Raw genomic sequence first — 16602 nt, forward strand, 5'->3', positions numbered from 1 at the left:
CACAGCTTCAAACACAGTATTTGGTTATGGCGATGGTTCTCAATCCTGGACCTGCCCTAATCAATTACTTCTATTCACTATATAAAAGTGCACTTTATTGGAGGTATATGCAGAGCCTTAGGTTGCAGACTATTTAGGCTTAGCTGACATTTGCACAGGAGTTATGTATTTTTTCCTGCAATTAACCAAAACACAGTCCATGAGTATTACACATACGACAAAGCAGAAATTATGTAGTGTGTATTCAGAATGTAAACATTAATATCAGTAAACAGCGTTTAGACAGTGACAGAGAATGCTTTGGTTTTCTTAACAAATTAGGTTACAAATGAATCAGTAAGAACACTGACTTTCCAACTTTGTGCTATGTCCAACATTTTCTCTTCTGCTTAATCCCTGTTTATTAGCCTTTAGCATAGACTGTTAGTGCGTTTGTTGTTTACAGTGTTAAAGACAATTGAGAAAGGCAAAGTTTTTGAACACACAGATACTGTCTTCAATAACTTCTACAATTAAAACACCATAAGAGGGGAAAAAAATAATTAAGATCATCAGAGCAATCAGATTTTTAGTAGTCTTAGCATCCAGAAATAATTTCTTTCATTGAAGGAATACTTAAGAAATTGTCAAACAAATGCCTACTTACTGCAACAGAAAATTATTTTAGAAAAGGAAAAAAAACTATTACAACTCTTTGTTACGGGGTAACTGGGCAGATGCTGAAACAACCATTTGCTTCTCTCTCGTGGGAAAAGAATTTGGGGAATGGTTTAGAGATCAATGGTTTGAAGTATAGTCCAGTCTCTGAGAAATTAGGAATCTGTGGGAGTTGTACGGGATTTAGAAATTAGCTATACCTACAGAAATGGAAAATTAAGGGGTAGGGTGGATGTATGTCGATTGGAACGAGGCCGCTCAGGAACATGACAGTATTGGTGTAAAAATGTAATGTACAACATTTTCCTCCATTTTCCAAATTTAGTAGATAATTGCTTGTCACTGTTCGTAACGTCAGAAGCCACATAAACAAGTTTGCTTGAGCCTAACTAACAAAATGTTTTTCAGCCAATGCAAGATGATTTATGCATACATTCAATTCAATGTGTTGTTAGCTAAATTAGCCTCATAGCTCCAGTGTGAAACTAAAGAGAATAATCTAAAGAATTGAGACATTAAACATGCCTTAGCTGACCTGCTACATTTGGAGCAGTGGGAGAAATGTGTACATTTTGGTTTGCACCCCACTGTTGCTTTAAAGTTCTTCAGTGCTGTGAGAAGTGCCTTTGGGGAAGGGTTAAGGGATCAGGGCAGGGAACAAAGCAGGGATTTGGGATTCAGCCATTGTCACTGAGCACCGAGGAAGCAAATGTATTTTTCAATTGGTTTTACAAAGAGACATGGCGTGAGTGGAGTTAGGGGAAGGGTACAGGGTCAATGGATGTGGACTAGGACAAGGCTGCTCTACAGAATAAAAGGCAGAATGGGGGAGCGGAGAGGGGGATAATCTCGGAATTCCTTCAGGTAGCTGCGGTGTTTCCCTTTGGCCCACACGGTCATCTGGATGAAGCCCACCAGAGTGAAAAAGGCCACCGGTAGACACTGGGTCATCAGAGTGAAGCCCAGCCAAGAACCCAACTGCAGACACACACACAAATACACAAACTTTAGTCAAGTTAGTTACTGCTGTATGCAATATTTTGGTCATGCTAACGGTAACCCTACTTCTACAGGGAATACCCTTCTGCACATTTTATAAAATACATATCCATAATCACTGTATGTTTGCTGAATTTACATATGAAATGTGACACACCCCTTCTCCAAAGGGGAACACAATTCTGGGTCGTAGTGAAACATCTGTGCCCTGCTTTTGTCGAAATACTACAAGGACCAAACTCCACAACAGCGTTCTCCCCGTCTAAACAGCCCTGATCAGAACACCCGCTTTCGGCACCTGTTCCTTTAAATGATAATGAGCCTCTCTGTTCACCCCGACCCTGAGCGCACAGCAATGAGGAGCAGAAGTTCTGGTTTTTAGTCATTTTCACATGGCTCTTTCTTCTCCGCTTCTCGTGCTCTATTTTCTCTGCACTCATTGTGTCCGTTTTGCTGCGTTTAACCTTGTCTTTGCTGTCACATAAACGTGGGTCTTGTGCTGTGGTTTGACAGTCTCAGACAAGGGGGCGGTGGCAGTTCTATGCTTGATGTCAGAAGCATCTCACTTAATTTTCTCACTTAGGGCGCACACAGGAAACTGACCTCATAGGTGTAGTTGGGGCAGGACACCAGCAAGAAGATCCAGGTGAAGGGGTTTTTAGTGGGATAGGGAATCTTCCTGGTCTTAGAGCCTAAAAAGGGGAGATTAGAAAAAAGTAATTAACTTAGACACTGCATTAATAAAAACAAAACTCAGGTTGTTCTGCGTCACACGGGGAGTGTAGGAACAGTGCCATCTCTTCCTTCAACATCCACAATGTGTACTCACAGACACTAGTACCAGCGTGTGTGTGTGTGTTCACTGCCTCAACTGCATTATACACAGAGATGCAGTTTCTTGTATAGGACTAATGAAGTTAAAAAAATTCTCTTTACAGCTGTTTGTATGTGTGAGTGGGTCTGTGTGTGTGTGTGTGTGTCTCTCTCTCACCGGGTGGCCGTAGGTTTCTCAGTGCGATGTGGATGGAGAAGTTACCAATCTGGCAGAACTGTGGATAAAGGTAAAGCTTTTTAACCCAGAGAGCCTAAGAGCTGTTCTGAGGTCAGTTTTGACAGCTGGATAATGAGAGAAGTGGAGAATGGAGAGAATTGATCTGGGACCAGCACTTACCAGGAAAATGATGAGCGCTGCTCTCACCTGCTGCTCTCCATAAACTGCAAAAGAAACACCATGTCAGGGGAAGGAATAAGGGTAGAGATATACTTGCTTTTCGGCTGTGCTTTCGTATAGATAACCATCTGTGTCGTGAGTGTAACTGTTCACATATTCGCCTATGTGATACGCTTGTAACTGGAGGCTTCCACTAGAGGGCAGACCAGAGAATGATGCAGGTAAATGTGATCTTGGCTCAGACACAGCCTTCTTCAAAACGGTCCACCATTGCAATCACTGATCACCTGCACTGTCGCCTGCCGTTTACGCTTGTACTGCACCTTGCGTATGTGCCATGTTTATTTTCTGAGGATGTGCACAACCTATTCACCAAATGGACACAGGATACATGAGGCAGTGCACTGTTTAGGACTTTCATTCTCTCACTCTTTCTATCTCTCTGTTCTGATCTCTCCAACCTCTAATTCTCCTTCTCTTTTCTCTCTCGCTCTCTTGTAAAGCGCTAAAGCAATTTTTATGGTAAGCAATATGTAGGACACAACGCAACAGCCTCAAGCTTTAATATAAACTAGTATATAATAGTGTGTGTGTGTGTGTGACAGAGAGAGAGAGATGGTGTGAACAAACTAGCTGTGTGTTTGTCAGACTGTTGTTCCGGTGTGATTTATAGTTGTGTACTCACTGGGTGGTGTGTAGAGAGGGTGGTTGATATAGTAAGCCATCCATGCAGCGAATCCCCAGTAATATGTGCAGTTCTGAAATAAACACACACACGCAGAGTGATGACATGGTGTTGTAGGTCACGCACACATACACACTCAAAATGTAGACATAGATAGCACCCGATCCTGGTCAGGGTCAAGGGTTACGGCTATGGTTAGCTTAAAAGTCAAGGGTCAGCTGTGCCCAAAATGACCAAGCATCATACGACACGTGATTTCTGCTCTGCCTTTCTTTCCAAAATGCGTCTTACCTTCTGAAAAGACTTTAGCCTACATGCAAGAGCACTGCATACAAGCAAATCCTCACAGATATGTTCCAACATGACAGCAACTCAAAAGTATAACATGAATTCATATAGTAAGGTTGGATAATTAATTCTGGACCAGTAACATGACTTTAACTCATCAATGCTCGTCCCAAACCCGTCTTACTCCAGAGATCACAGCTCCACTGCTCCGTAGCCCAACACTGGGGTCATTTATATCCATCTAGTACTCACTAGGCATTGAGCATGCTGACCTTTCCATCACATGCAGCTGCTCCAGACTGTCCGGTTCTATTAGCAATGTTTTTCTAAGGCGATTACACAGGTTGTAGCTGTAGAGTTCCAGATTTTGTGCGAGTGTGTGTGTGTGTGTGTGTGTGTGTTTCTGCTCACCTTGAAGATATTGCGGAGTGGCATTGTCCCATGAGAGAATCGATGGACAAACAGTGTCTCTAGAAGCCTCTTAACGTAGTGGAAGGAGTGACACATACAGGCCAAACTGCAGCACAACACAACAGAACTACATTACCATCAGCCCTCAGCCTTTTCAAATGTCCATTGCAGTTACAGTCCTGATTTATTACCCCCAAACTTATAAACACTACATTCTCCATTTAGTTTTAGTAATACTGGGACTGAACCTGAGCAAAGACACCTAAAGTCACCAATGTAGAGCACCACTTTTATAAAGCACTACTCAGATACTGACTAATCAAGTGCTAATACTGCCCCCTTGTGGAGAATATTAAGCCTGCTAAACGTGAGTGAGTGAGTTCCAAGCCAGTTCCAGGGTTAAGTGTTGACACTCACTGTACAACCCAGTGCTTGCTGGTGGTGAAGTCGTATTTCTGCGCATAAATGAACGGCACCCGGAAATAAAACATCAGATAGATCAACAGAGGACCAGCATACTCGGTTAGAAACACCTGGGGGGTGGGGGGGCAAGAGAGAAAGGAAAGTAGAAAGGAGAAGAAAAAAATCAGTAAAACGTATAAATGAATTCCTTGAAGATCTACTTTGTATAATGCTCAGTTACCATGAAATAAAATATGGGGTCCATGGGGATCAAATAAGGAATAGAAACATTAAAAACAGCCCATTTTTGTTTCATCACGGTTGTGATGCCATGGAAACTTTGAATGTTTCCATCAGCGCTGGCGTCACTACTAAAAAAGATAGAAGGCTAAAATATGGACATATAAAGAGACTAATGACTATTTTGGACACAGAAATCCTAATGTCTCATTTAGACATCAGTTCAATTGAGTTCACACAACAGAAATGAACAGAAAATCTTTATTTCTAACGCTGGAGGACATGACTACAGTCATGTTCTGGCCAGAAACTGATCACTGCTCTCTCGCTCTCTCTCTTTTCTTGGCAACAGTCTTGCATATTTTTGCAAGTTATATATAGCCCTCACACTCTTCGTATAGGGTGGTTTTGCACAGGCTTCCACAAGGCACACAAATACGTAAATACCCAAAGCTGATAAAATGTGCCCTATTCAGTATATAGTGCACTATTTTGGGGTTCCACTATTTTGTATTAGTGTCCAAAAACATTGTGGACAATTTTCAGTGCACTCAAACAATCCAACAATGCACTGCAAAAAGTAGTGTAGAAACCCATGTACACTAGCAGATTACCCATAAACCACTGTGTTATTTGGTGAAAACCCACATGAGGTAGTGTTCAAAATCATTCACTACCATCCTGAATTAAGTTCCCTATAATAGTGCATTATATATTGAAAAACATAGGGAATAGAGAATAGGGCACAACAGTGCACAGTTTCAAACACAGTGTTTAAGTGGGAACAGTGTTGTGTGTATCATGAAAATGTCTCTTTATGAAGTGTCATGTTATAATATTTTTTGCCTTATTACCCATGCCTGAAAGTAACAGCTTTTCATCTATAGCAATCCAACAAATCTGTGTGTGTGTTTGTGTGTGTTACCGTGACCCAGCTGATCTGAGCTCCAAGGTCTCTGAAGTAGAAGGTTGCGGTGGTTCCCACAGGAAGGTGCTGCAACACGTCTTCATCTTTTAGAGACTTCCCCTCTGTAATTGTCCCCCACAGTGCATCAGTACAGCTCCATCACCAATACCAATATTAATATCAATATCACACTCTGTTTTTCTCTGAACACTGTTCTGTCTGTATGATGCTGGTGGTTTTATTCTGAATGTATTGCTGTGTTTTAGTAATACATGTTCAAGAACAGGATTTAATTCAATTTTGCCCCAAAGTCCAATTATAAAATGTGGGTTTATTGAAGAAAAGCAGTCATAAATCATTTCTAAATGACTAATTCCAACCTCTCATTTTCCTTTGTGTCACTGTGCCTTTAAGACTGATACATGCAAAAAGGTTCAGATTGGCTCCCTGTATTCTGCCATATTCAGAAAGCAGTTTAGGTGAAAGCTAGATTGGAACACTCAATGTAAGTGGGCGGAGCTAAAGAGCAAATGGCTGTGTAAGGATATATAAGAGAGTGTGTTGGACATTTAAATTTTAACAGGTATTATACCACATCAAATTTCCCCATGATACATCTTATGAGCTTTGTGTATAAAGTTAGACAAGATCCTTTAATGAGTAAAATCATTTTAAATACAGATGAAGTATCACATATCTGGAAACAAGACTTTTGGATCCTATGAAACTGAAATACTCACTGGGGTCGAGACGGATGGACTGTCTGGCAGGATACCACTGAGGGTCTGAAACAGTCGCAAACAGAACAAAGCAAAAATAAAAATAATAATAACATTTAAATTTCAATCCCCATTAGAGCTTCTTTAATTTAACACACATTATCCCCAAATCACTCTGCTCTAGTCTCTGTTCCTCCTGGGCTGATGTGTGTGTTCAAAGCAGGAGAACACGGAAAGTGTTTAACTAATCAGCTCCCATTAACACGTTCAGTCAGTTGGTTCACTTACGGCTCTTGTGGAACATTGACTTGATCTCTCCAATGGTCGCATTGGGCTCCACCTGTTAACCAATAAACACAAATAAACACTATACACAGTCTGTGTGTGTATGTGTAATAGTGAGAGAGAGATAAACTCACACACTAGCTATATATTTAGCCACCAAGGCTACTGTCCCCAGTCATGGGGGGGACTTAGAACAGCTGACATTCTTTAATACAACTCTCTCTCTCTCACACACACACACACACATATATATAAGCACAAATACACACAGCAAATGCTGCATGTCCTCACGGTCTGAACCTCTAAACACATATTCAAAGCCATAATCCACACCATAAGGCACAGGCATTTTAATACAAATAACAAGCAGGTGAAAGTGGGAGAGAGTGAGCGTCTCTTGAACTGTGACATCACAGCAAGTTTAATTTCATTATGACATCATAATGTTTTCAGATGCACTGTGAGGTCACAACAGCTTAAATATAATTGCAAGGAAGGTCTGGAGGCCAAAAAACAAATGTATTACATTTAATATAATTATTAATCTCCAGTCATCAAATTCTCATTCATCTTCCTTCCTTTTTACCAAGCACCTTGTTTTAAAAGAGAAGTTATGCCACATTCACCAATTAAATTGCAATTGCTTCCAATCCACTGTGACATCACAGCAGTTAGTTTTGTGACTTCACATTATTTAAAATTCCACCGTGACATCACAGCTTCAGTTTCGTTTCCTCAGTTGACGTATGTGTCGGTGTGCGGGGGGCCAGGTTGCTGTCGGTTCTACAGTAGCGTGATCCAGTTAATCCCGTGAGAACAGCTCGTGACACCCTAGACCCTCGTTACAGATTCCTCAGGAATGATGAGAGACGGCGAGGCTTCCGTCCCGCAGTAACATGGCACCGAGAAACACACTTTTCACACTGAGCGCTAGCACACACGCTAAACATAGCACCAGCCTCACCAAGGAAAGGCATGCTGCTAATGCCTACCTGCCTGGTTTAGATCAAGTTAAAAGGAATACACTGGCTAAGAATATAGTCTTATTTACCCAATTAACACCTTATCCTAAGCATAGATGTTTGTGGAGTGTTTGAAATCTGAAGTGTGCATCTTAAGATTTGCACTATAGCTATAAAGCTAATGTAGGAGCTTTTAAGCCTGACAACAGCTTTCATGCATCTACTTTTTCTTCTTCACTGTAACTACAACTTCACCTCATAGTTGTTGCCCTGTAAACCCCAAAACACTGGGGAATATGTGAATGTTACAGAACCTAATCCCCATGAATCATGTAGTAACTGAACTTGAATCATGAAGATACTCTAAATACAGACACAACGAGTGCAGGGACATAAGAGCACTGAGTAAAAATAGAGAAAATTACAACAGAGAAGAATGAGGACAGAACAAAAACAGTAATAAACCAAAGCTGCTGCTCCTCACTGATGTGCGCTCAGGTCAGGAAGGAAGAGCATGTGACTCATTATGATTTAAAAGTACAGGCGCTGAAAACGGCCGTTCTGAACAGGGCAAGGGGAGAAAGCTGCTGTGGGGTTTGATCTTTATGGTGTTTTGACCAAAGGGGGTCACATGCATTTCATTAAGAAAAGGAACAGTGTTCCATTATTGTAAATGTCATATATACTAACCAGCGCATTTACTGTTTGCAGAATTGGGTTTTTGACACTAAATCTAGTACCTGAATGACAGTTTACAACTCTGGGTTATTAGGTTAAAAATGTGTGCTTTTAGTATAAACATGATCCATAATTCAGCCATATGTTATGTATATCAAACTTATTTGGTAAGGCTAAAAACAGTAGCAGCAGCAGTAGACAACTGTATATCACAGAGCTCCAGAGCAAAATGCAAGGGGCAGACACTAAAGCTGTCTCGGCTGATTGACCATACTCAGGGAGAGGTTGTGAACATGTGATATTTCACCAGACTCTTCCTTTCCTGGAGAACGGTGTAGCTCAATAAGCAGAAACCACACAGAAAATTTGCCTAGGATAAGAGAGGTCTTACCTTGTCCAGGAAGCAGAGCTTGTCCTTGGTCTTGGCGTCTAGAATCTCCACCTCAAAAAAGACAACAGCTTTCTTAGTTTTTTTGGCAGGTTTGCGTTTGGCAGGGGGTGGGATGGGGGGGCCAGTGACTATTGGGGTGGGCTGAGGCTTTCTGGGCAGAGTTGCTTCTAAAGCCAAGGCATCCATATTCCCCCACTCTCTATCTCACTCACACACTCTCCCTTTAATCTGCCTGTCGGTTAGCCTTCTAAAATGAGACAGTCAGCTGGGGGAAACTTCTCTCTCTCCCCCACTGCTATTCACACTCTACTCTCTCTCCTTCTCTCTGTCTAATTCATCTGTCAGTCAGTGCTCTAAATCCAGAGGAATATCTAGAGTCAGCTTGGAAACTTTCTCTTTCTCTCCCCCAATGATATTCCGTTACCTCTCCCTCTCTCTCTTCCCCAAAGCTATTCCTTGTGTATCTCTCTCTCTCTCTCTCCCACTATGCTATTCCCACTCTACCCTCCTCTTTTCCCAAATGCTATTCCCTCTTTAGTCCCCTCTCTTTCTCTCTGACTCCACCCTCTCGTCTTTCCCCAAGTCTGACCTTTACCCAACCCTGCTGTACACAGCCTTTTCATCTACATTTCCAAAAGGTTTTTTTTTTTTTTTTTTTTTTTAAACATGTTTCCATTTATAGGTTATTGTAAAATAAATGAAAATTTGCTGCATGTTTCTTGTATTTAATTTTTAAACATGGAGATCCACTTAAATAATTTTTCTTTCTTTCTTTTTTTTTAACCAGAAACAAATTTCTGGTTAAAGAGTGTGATTTAAAACTGATACATATAAATAAGCTCTGTCCTGATTGGCTGCCTTGTTGTGCCCTATTCAAAGAGCCCCTGAGTCTTTTCCCATAACTTCACTGAAAATGGGCAGGGCTAAACTTCTGGAAGCTGGATAGATGGATATATGTAAATGAGCTGTTTCTTGGAGTTTACAAGATATTTTAACATTTTTAACCAATTCTGAGAAGAAAATAAGAGTTAAAATTAGTGCCTTTAAAGAAATGATTGGAAAACTTTATTGAAAAATTTAGATCAATATTTTAATTGAACTGAAACCTCAAAATGAACCCTAAAAATTCTGAAAAAAAAAAAACACTTCATGAATTCACAAATTTGTTTGTGTGTTGCCACAAACTGATTTTTTTAGGTTGAAACTCATCATGATATTGCATTATCATAATAATAATAATCTTCAAAGCAAGAAAGTCTGTTGGTAGTTGAAAAAAGTGAAGAAATGTATTCACAAATTTGGGCACTGTAGGCTATATGAAAACATTCTGAAAACAAGCACTATGTAGCTTGCTAACAGTTATATGCATGTAGCTCTTGGCTAATTTAAAGTAGGTAAAGTTTACAGCCAAATATAGCAACCACTGTTGAAGCTAATAGAAAACAAATAACAAAAACAACAACAACAACAACAATAAACACATAAGCAAAACAAATACACACAGACACATGTCTCAAGAGGAAATCCCCGTTCACTCCCCTTATCACACAAACTAAAGCTAAATATAGCTTGCATACTTACACACTCACACAAACACTTGCAAGTGAGTTTTCACGCACTGTGAGGCCATTGCATATTCTTCAGTTATTATTTTTTTTTTTTACACTTATTTCAACCCTAACAGTCCCCTAACCTGCTGTGGGAACCAGGGTGTACCTTTTTAGAAAAGGTAAACTCAAAATTCCTTATGCCAATGCTAACTGGCTGTTTGAAGTTCTATTGGAGAAAGTGCGAGTGGTCACAATATTGGCACATGCTCAGTTTTTGTTCTTGCATTTAGAGGACATGGGCAGAATCAATAAGATTAAATCACTCAGATCTCTGACCTCAGGTAATTACTTGGAAAACTGGACAAGTGTAGTTTCTAAACATTTCAATAGATGTCACACCCAATATATGGAAACAGCCAATTTTAATTGTTTTATTCATTGTTTCTGTGATGTCACAATGCAAATATTCTGCAGCAGCATAGCTCCACCCACTTCATCTGACAAGAAGAGTGTCCCAGGACTGGGTTTCTTTTTGAATGAGGCACAAAGTAGGGCACTTATTCAGAACTGAGCTTGGTATTACAAACCCTGGCAAAAATTATGGAATCAGTCTCTGAGGATGATCCTTCAGTTGTTTAATTTTGTAGAAAAAAAAAAAGCAGATCACAGACACGACAACAAACTAAAGGCATTTCAAATGGCAACTTTCTGGACTAAAAGACATCAAGAAAAATAATTGTGGTAGCCAGTAACAGTTAGATTTTTAGAACAAGCACAGGAAATAAATTATGGAATCACTCAATTCTGAGGAAAAAAATTATGGAATAATGACAATCAAAATAACGCTCCAACACATCACTAGTATTTTGTTGCACCACCTCTGGCTTTTATAACTGCTTGCAGTCTTTGAGGCATTGACTTAATGAGTGACAAACAGTACTCTTCATCAATCTGGCTCCAGCTTTCTCTGACTGCTGTTGCCAGATCAGCTTTGCAGGTTGGAGCCTTGTCATGGACCATTTTCTTTAACTTCCACCACAGATTTTCAATTGGATTGAGATCCGGACTGTTTGCAGGCCATGGCATTGACTTTATGTGTCTTTCTTCAAGGAATGTTTTCACAGATTTTGCTCTATGGCAAAATTGAAAAATGTGGAAAAATTATTTCATCTTCTCCAAACATCCTTTCGATAGATGGGATAAGAAAAGTGTCCAAAATGTCAATGTAAACCTGTGCATTTATTGAAGATGTAATGACAGCCATCTCCCCAGTGCCTTTACCTGACATGCAGCCCCATATCATCAATGACTGTGGAAATTTGCATGTTTTCTTCAGACAATCATCTGCATAAATCTCATTGGAATGGCACCAAACAAAAGTTCCAGCATCATCACCTTGCCCAATGCAGATTCAAGATTCATTACTGAATATGACTTTCATCCAGTCACCCACAGTCCATGATTGCCTTTCCTTAGCCCATTGTAGCCTTGTTTTTTCTGTTTAGGTGTTAGTGATGGCTTTCTTTTAGCTTTTCTGTTTGTAAATCCCATTTCCTTTAGGCAGTTTCTTACAGTTCGGTCACAGACGTTGACTCCAGTTTCTTCCCGTTTGTTCCTCATTTGTTTTGTTGTACATTTTCTGTTTTCAAGTCATATTGCTTTAAGTTTCCTGTCTTGACGCTTTGATGTCTTCCTTGGTCTACCAGTCTGCTTGCCTTTAACCACCTTCCCATGTTGTTTGTACTTGGTCCAGGTTTAGACACAGCTGACTGTGAACAACCAACATCTTGTGCAACACTGCATGATGATTTACCCTCTTTAAAGGGTTTGATAAAACTCTTTTGTTTCAATTGACATCTCTGGTGTTGGAGCCATGATTCATATCAATCCACTTGTTACAACAGCTCTCCAAGGTGTGATCACTCCTTTTTACCTACATACTAACAAGCAGCTTTAATCTGATGCAGGTGTTAGTGTTTGTAATGAAAATTTGCAGGGTGATTCCATAATTTTTTCCTCAGAATTGAGTGATTCCATAATTTATTCCCTGTGCTTGTTCTAAAAATCTAACTGTTACTGGCTACCACACTTATTTTTCTTGATTTCTTTTAGTGTTTCTTAAAGCCAGAAATTTGCCATTTGAAATGCCTTTAGTTTGTTGTCATATCTGTGATCTGTTTTTTTTTCTACAAAATTAAACAACTGAAGGAACATCCTCAGAGACTGGTGATTCCATATTTTTTGCAAGGGGTTGTATATTCTATGTGGCCAAAATATATGTGGTGAATTTATTCTTGTGTAGCAGCGCCTGAGTGTCCCCATCTATTAGTAAATTTTTTTCCATGGACATCACACAAAATTTTGTGCAAGATGGCCAATCAAAACTGGGTATGTTCACAAAACAAAAAATCAGTGATTTCAGCTACTTTCATGTGCACCTATTGTTGGCATGAATGTTCAACTGTGCATATCCAACATCAGCACCTGACAGTAAGGTGCATGTATGCAGTCAATACTTCATAGCAATGTTCCAACAAATAGTGTCAAGCTTTCACAGAAAAGTAAAAGTACTGTAGCAAAGGGAGAACAACCTTCATGTTAACACCCTTGGATCCAGAGGAACTTTTTAATGAGCAGGGGTTCACAAACATATGGCCTTACCAGCACAAGTACAGAAGGAGTTATTAATAACTTGTAAAAGCATGCGCAGATATGATGAGAGAGAGAGTCTGTTTAACAGGTGCCAGCACTGAGATCATTTTGCAATCCAGAGAGTAGCTGAGAGTTCAGGAACAATTTGAAGAGAGTTATATGGACATTACGGAGACTGGAGAGAGAACCCTTCGTATGGAGCCCCGTCACCCACTTTAATCTTAAGAAAAAAGGTGTGTTTTTACTGTCACTCAATTTCCAGTTTTACTGGCTTGTAAATGTTATGTCAATTTTCCTTGTTGTTCTGAGGTCTGACATTTGTATGCATGTATGCGCTCACGCATACAAGGCACCCATGAGTGTGTGCTAATGTATTTTTTATATGAGTTAGGGTGTTTTCACACCTGTAGTTCATTTGTTCTAGTCTGAATTAGTTAGGAAGCTTGTAATCTTTTTACCCTTGGTTTGTTTTCACACAGTGAACAATTCAAGTGCACCAAAATGTGACATAGCAAACAATGTGAGACTATCACACCCTGGCTATGAATGCCATTTAGCACCGACCTGCGGCATACACCTTGTTTTTGGGTCTGATCACGTTCTCACTGGAAACTAACCACACCAGTGTTTGTTTGGGACTGGACTGAGACTACCTCCTTTCAAGGGCAGTTGTTTTGGTCCGCATCTGAGTGCAATTACTTCTTTCTTTTTACAAGCTTCTTAAATGATTCATAACCAGTACAAACAAACCACATGTGTGAAAACGCCCTTAGTGTCTTTAACTCATTAAATTGAGAAACATTTCTTAAGACATGGATTTAGTTGAGTTACGTGCAGCATGACTTTAGGGTTACATTTTCTTCTTTTCTGTAGAGAACTGTGTTCTCTAAAGTGATAGAGGTCCATACTATACCTTTGACCTGAGTTGGATTTGTGTTTATGATTTGCATCTAATGTGTCCTTAAACCAAACTTTTGATTACATGGTGTAGCTTCATAAGTGGCTCACTGGCAACACCTTGTGGTCTCATGACATCACAATCTAAAGCACCCATGTCTGGGAAAATTGTCCACGGTCCTGTAAACAGTGTCTGTCTGGGCTCACAGAGAATGACAATGAAGAGGCGTCCACGGTGAGACTGAGCTGATGTGTACAGCCTGGTAAACCGGATTAACACGGGCACTAATCCAGATTAAAAACAATCCTTCACATTTGTAAATTCCTGTTATAGGAACAGTGTCGTGGTCGTGTCCACAGCTGATGATATAGTAATGTGGTTAGCCAATCAAGGAGGCCTCATACAACTAGCTAAGGAGACTGATATGCCTGATATGGAAAAGGGATGAGTGACGTCACAATGGGGTCAGCGTTCCAAAGCTCAATTAGGGCATTGTGAAGCAATAATGAATAAATCAACATTTCAAGTGCACCATATAGTGAAGCGATGTTATTAAGCCCTTGCTCTCCGAGTGTTTTGCCTATAAAGCTGTATATTCGTTTTGCATTCAATTACTGCTTCAAAATAACAAAACCACTGCACCAATGTAATGAGACAAAGTGTCATTATACATCTGGCTCAACCAATGAATAATGTTTATTTCAATGCTATTTCTATGTAGAAAGATAACTAGGCGCGTGCTCGTGTACAGTTATTGTGCAATATTGCAGGTCAAAGCTGGAATGACAGGCTCAATCTAAACCTTTCTTCGCCTCCTTCATACCTGCCTCTAAAACACACCCTTCATAATGCGTTCTTTTCTGCCACTAACATCAGCTTGTGCGTCCGAGAAACACTATTTTTTTTATCTAAAACGGATGCCGCTCATCGCTGTGAGCATAATATTAAAGCTCTTACCTCGTAATGCTTCATTTTCACTGCAGTTTCAAACTCTTTGTGATTTCGACAGCTCGTCTGACAGGTCCAAGGTCCAATCACAGCGCTCGGAACACATATTTATGGCCAATCAGCGGCCAGAATATTGGTACGTATTAGACATGCTCATTCGAGCGTGCTAGCCAATCGGAGGCCAGATCTCTGAATCTAATACAAAGGCGAGACTTGTGATTGGATAAATTAAGTTCGTTCGTTCGTTCTCTCTCTCTCTCTCTCTCTCTCTCTCTCTCTCTCTCTCTCTCTCACACACACACACACACACACACATTTTGTGTTGTAATTTCATGTTCTAGGTATTTAGTGATCATACATTATTCAAGTTAACTTACCACACCAAATAATACATTACTAGAACTTCACACATATATCCTTACAAAACACAGAGGAAAAACAGCACACATTTATTCGTAGAATTTAACAAATGGGAAAAATATATAATATGTCATACCCAGATTACAAAATGATTCTGGCCCACATCCCTATTTTCACTGACCCACTTGGCAAACAGAATTACAGCCAACACTTAAGTGGACCGCCCCTGCTTGCCACCATAGAGCCACACAAACATCAGGTCCAGGTGTCAGGGCCTCAGGTCACTAGTGGCTCACATCCAGTTTGCCACCGCCAGCACAAACACCAGGAGTCACCCACATTTGTGTGTTACCTGGGAAAACAGTGTAAAAATATGTAGAGTTTATCTGAATGTCACTCTATACATTTTGAATGACAAATTCCTGTTTACTGCTCTACTGATTAAAGAGTTTTTGTTACAGTGTCTTTGGTTTTCAGTGTATTTTTAATGTACAAAGTAATGTCACTAATAGTAGCTCACTTTAACTTTCAGATTTTCATTTTAAAGTTCAATGTGTGGTTCTATAGGTTACAGTGTTAAATGGTATAAAGAATACCTAAAATACTTAAAAATGCATACTTAAAATGTTGTGCTATTTATGCTTTGTATATTCATATTAATAAGAGTAACACGGTACTGAGCAAGTCGACTGTAAATGGTCATCAAAACTGTTCTACTGAGGGACTTTTATTTTCCATTTTGTGTCGCTGGTAAAACTTTGTAATAATAATAATAATACATGAAGAAATAATATATTAATAATCAGAATGAAGTATGAAATGTTTTAAAATGGTAATATATTAATACAAACCTTGCAACTACAACCCACAAAGAGGCTCATTTATTTTTTGCCCCTTGTCTCTGAAAACAAAATGCACTTGCTCCAAAATCCCACTTGCCCACATTTAAAGTACAGTCTACTGTAAAAATGCAAGTTTTGTACACAACTGGTTAAGTTACCTTCATGATTTGTTGAGTTTCTATAAAAATATGTGAATAAATTCTCTACAAGGAACATGAATTGAAGTACGCTATTTTATTGTTGTCTTGATTAAGGGTAAGCCCTGCTCCTTCAGGGTTAAAGTAGTCCCAGTTTCTGGGTTCTGGTCTCTCAAAATCTGGAGATATGAGTTAGCACAAGCAGACCATTTGTTGTTGGTTTTTGGTCAAACACAACAAATAAATGATCCTTGTAATAATAAATACCTCTTAAAAATGTGTTCACTAGCTATCAGTTTTGACCAGAAGTGCCCAAATGTCTGGTATGCATCTGTATATTAATAAAATATATACCTGAAAGAACGTAACCCATTGCTGCTCATCTCTGGAACAATAGCAGTAGCCGGGTTTGAAAGTAAA

The 16602-nt window shown here is 39.7% G+C and overlaps 1 protein-coding gene across 3 annotated transcripts; it reads right to left on the reverse strand.

Moving 5' to 3' along the window:
• Positions 1-2: 2 nt before the first annotated feature.
• On the reverse strand, positions 3-16602 carry tecrb (trans-2,3-enoyl-CoA reductase b). Of its 3 annotated transcripts, XM_066660666.1 has the most exons (13): positions 16537-16602; positions 15340-15555; positions 8796-8846; positions 6768-6819; positions 6501-6545; positions 5779-5882; positions 4629-4744; positions 4212-4317; positions 3513-3585; positions 2828-2871; positions 2648-2705; positions 2260-2348; positions 6-1635 (listed from the first exon to the last, which is right to left on the reverse strand). In XM_066660666.1, the coding sequence occupies exons 4-13, from the start codon at positions 6781-6783 to the stop codon at positions 1462-1464; spliced, it is 825 nt and encodes a 274-aa protein (XP_066516763.1). In that variant the 5' UTR covers positions 6784-6819; positions 8796-8846; positions 15340-15555; positions 16537-16602; the 3' UTR covers positions 6-1461. The 3 variants fall into 3 exon arrangements, with proteins under 3 accessions (XP_066516761.1, XP_066516762.1, XP_066516763.1); XM_066660665.1 differs by lacking the exons at positions 15340-15555; positions 16537-16602 and adding an exon at positions 14853-14910 and having other exon boundaries at positions 5-1635; XM_066660664.1 differs by lacking the exons at positions 15340-15555; positions 16537-16602 and having other exon boundaries at positions 3-1635; positions 8796-8981.

The sequence above is a fragment of the Hoplias malabaricus genome, chromosome 2, assembly GCF_029633855.1.
Source record: "Hoplias malabaricus isolate fHopMal1 chromosome 2, fHopMal1.hap1, whole genome shotgun sequence".
In the NCBI taxonomy this organism is placed as follows: domain Eukaryota; kingdom Metazoa; phylum Chordata; class Actinopteri; order Characiformes; family Erythrinidae; genus Hoplias; species Hoplias malabaricus.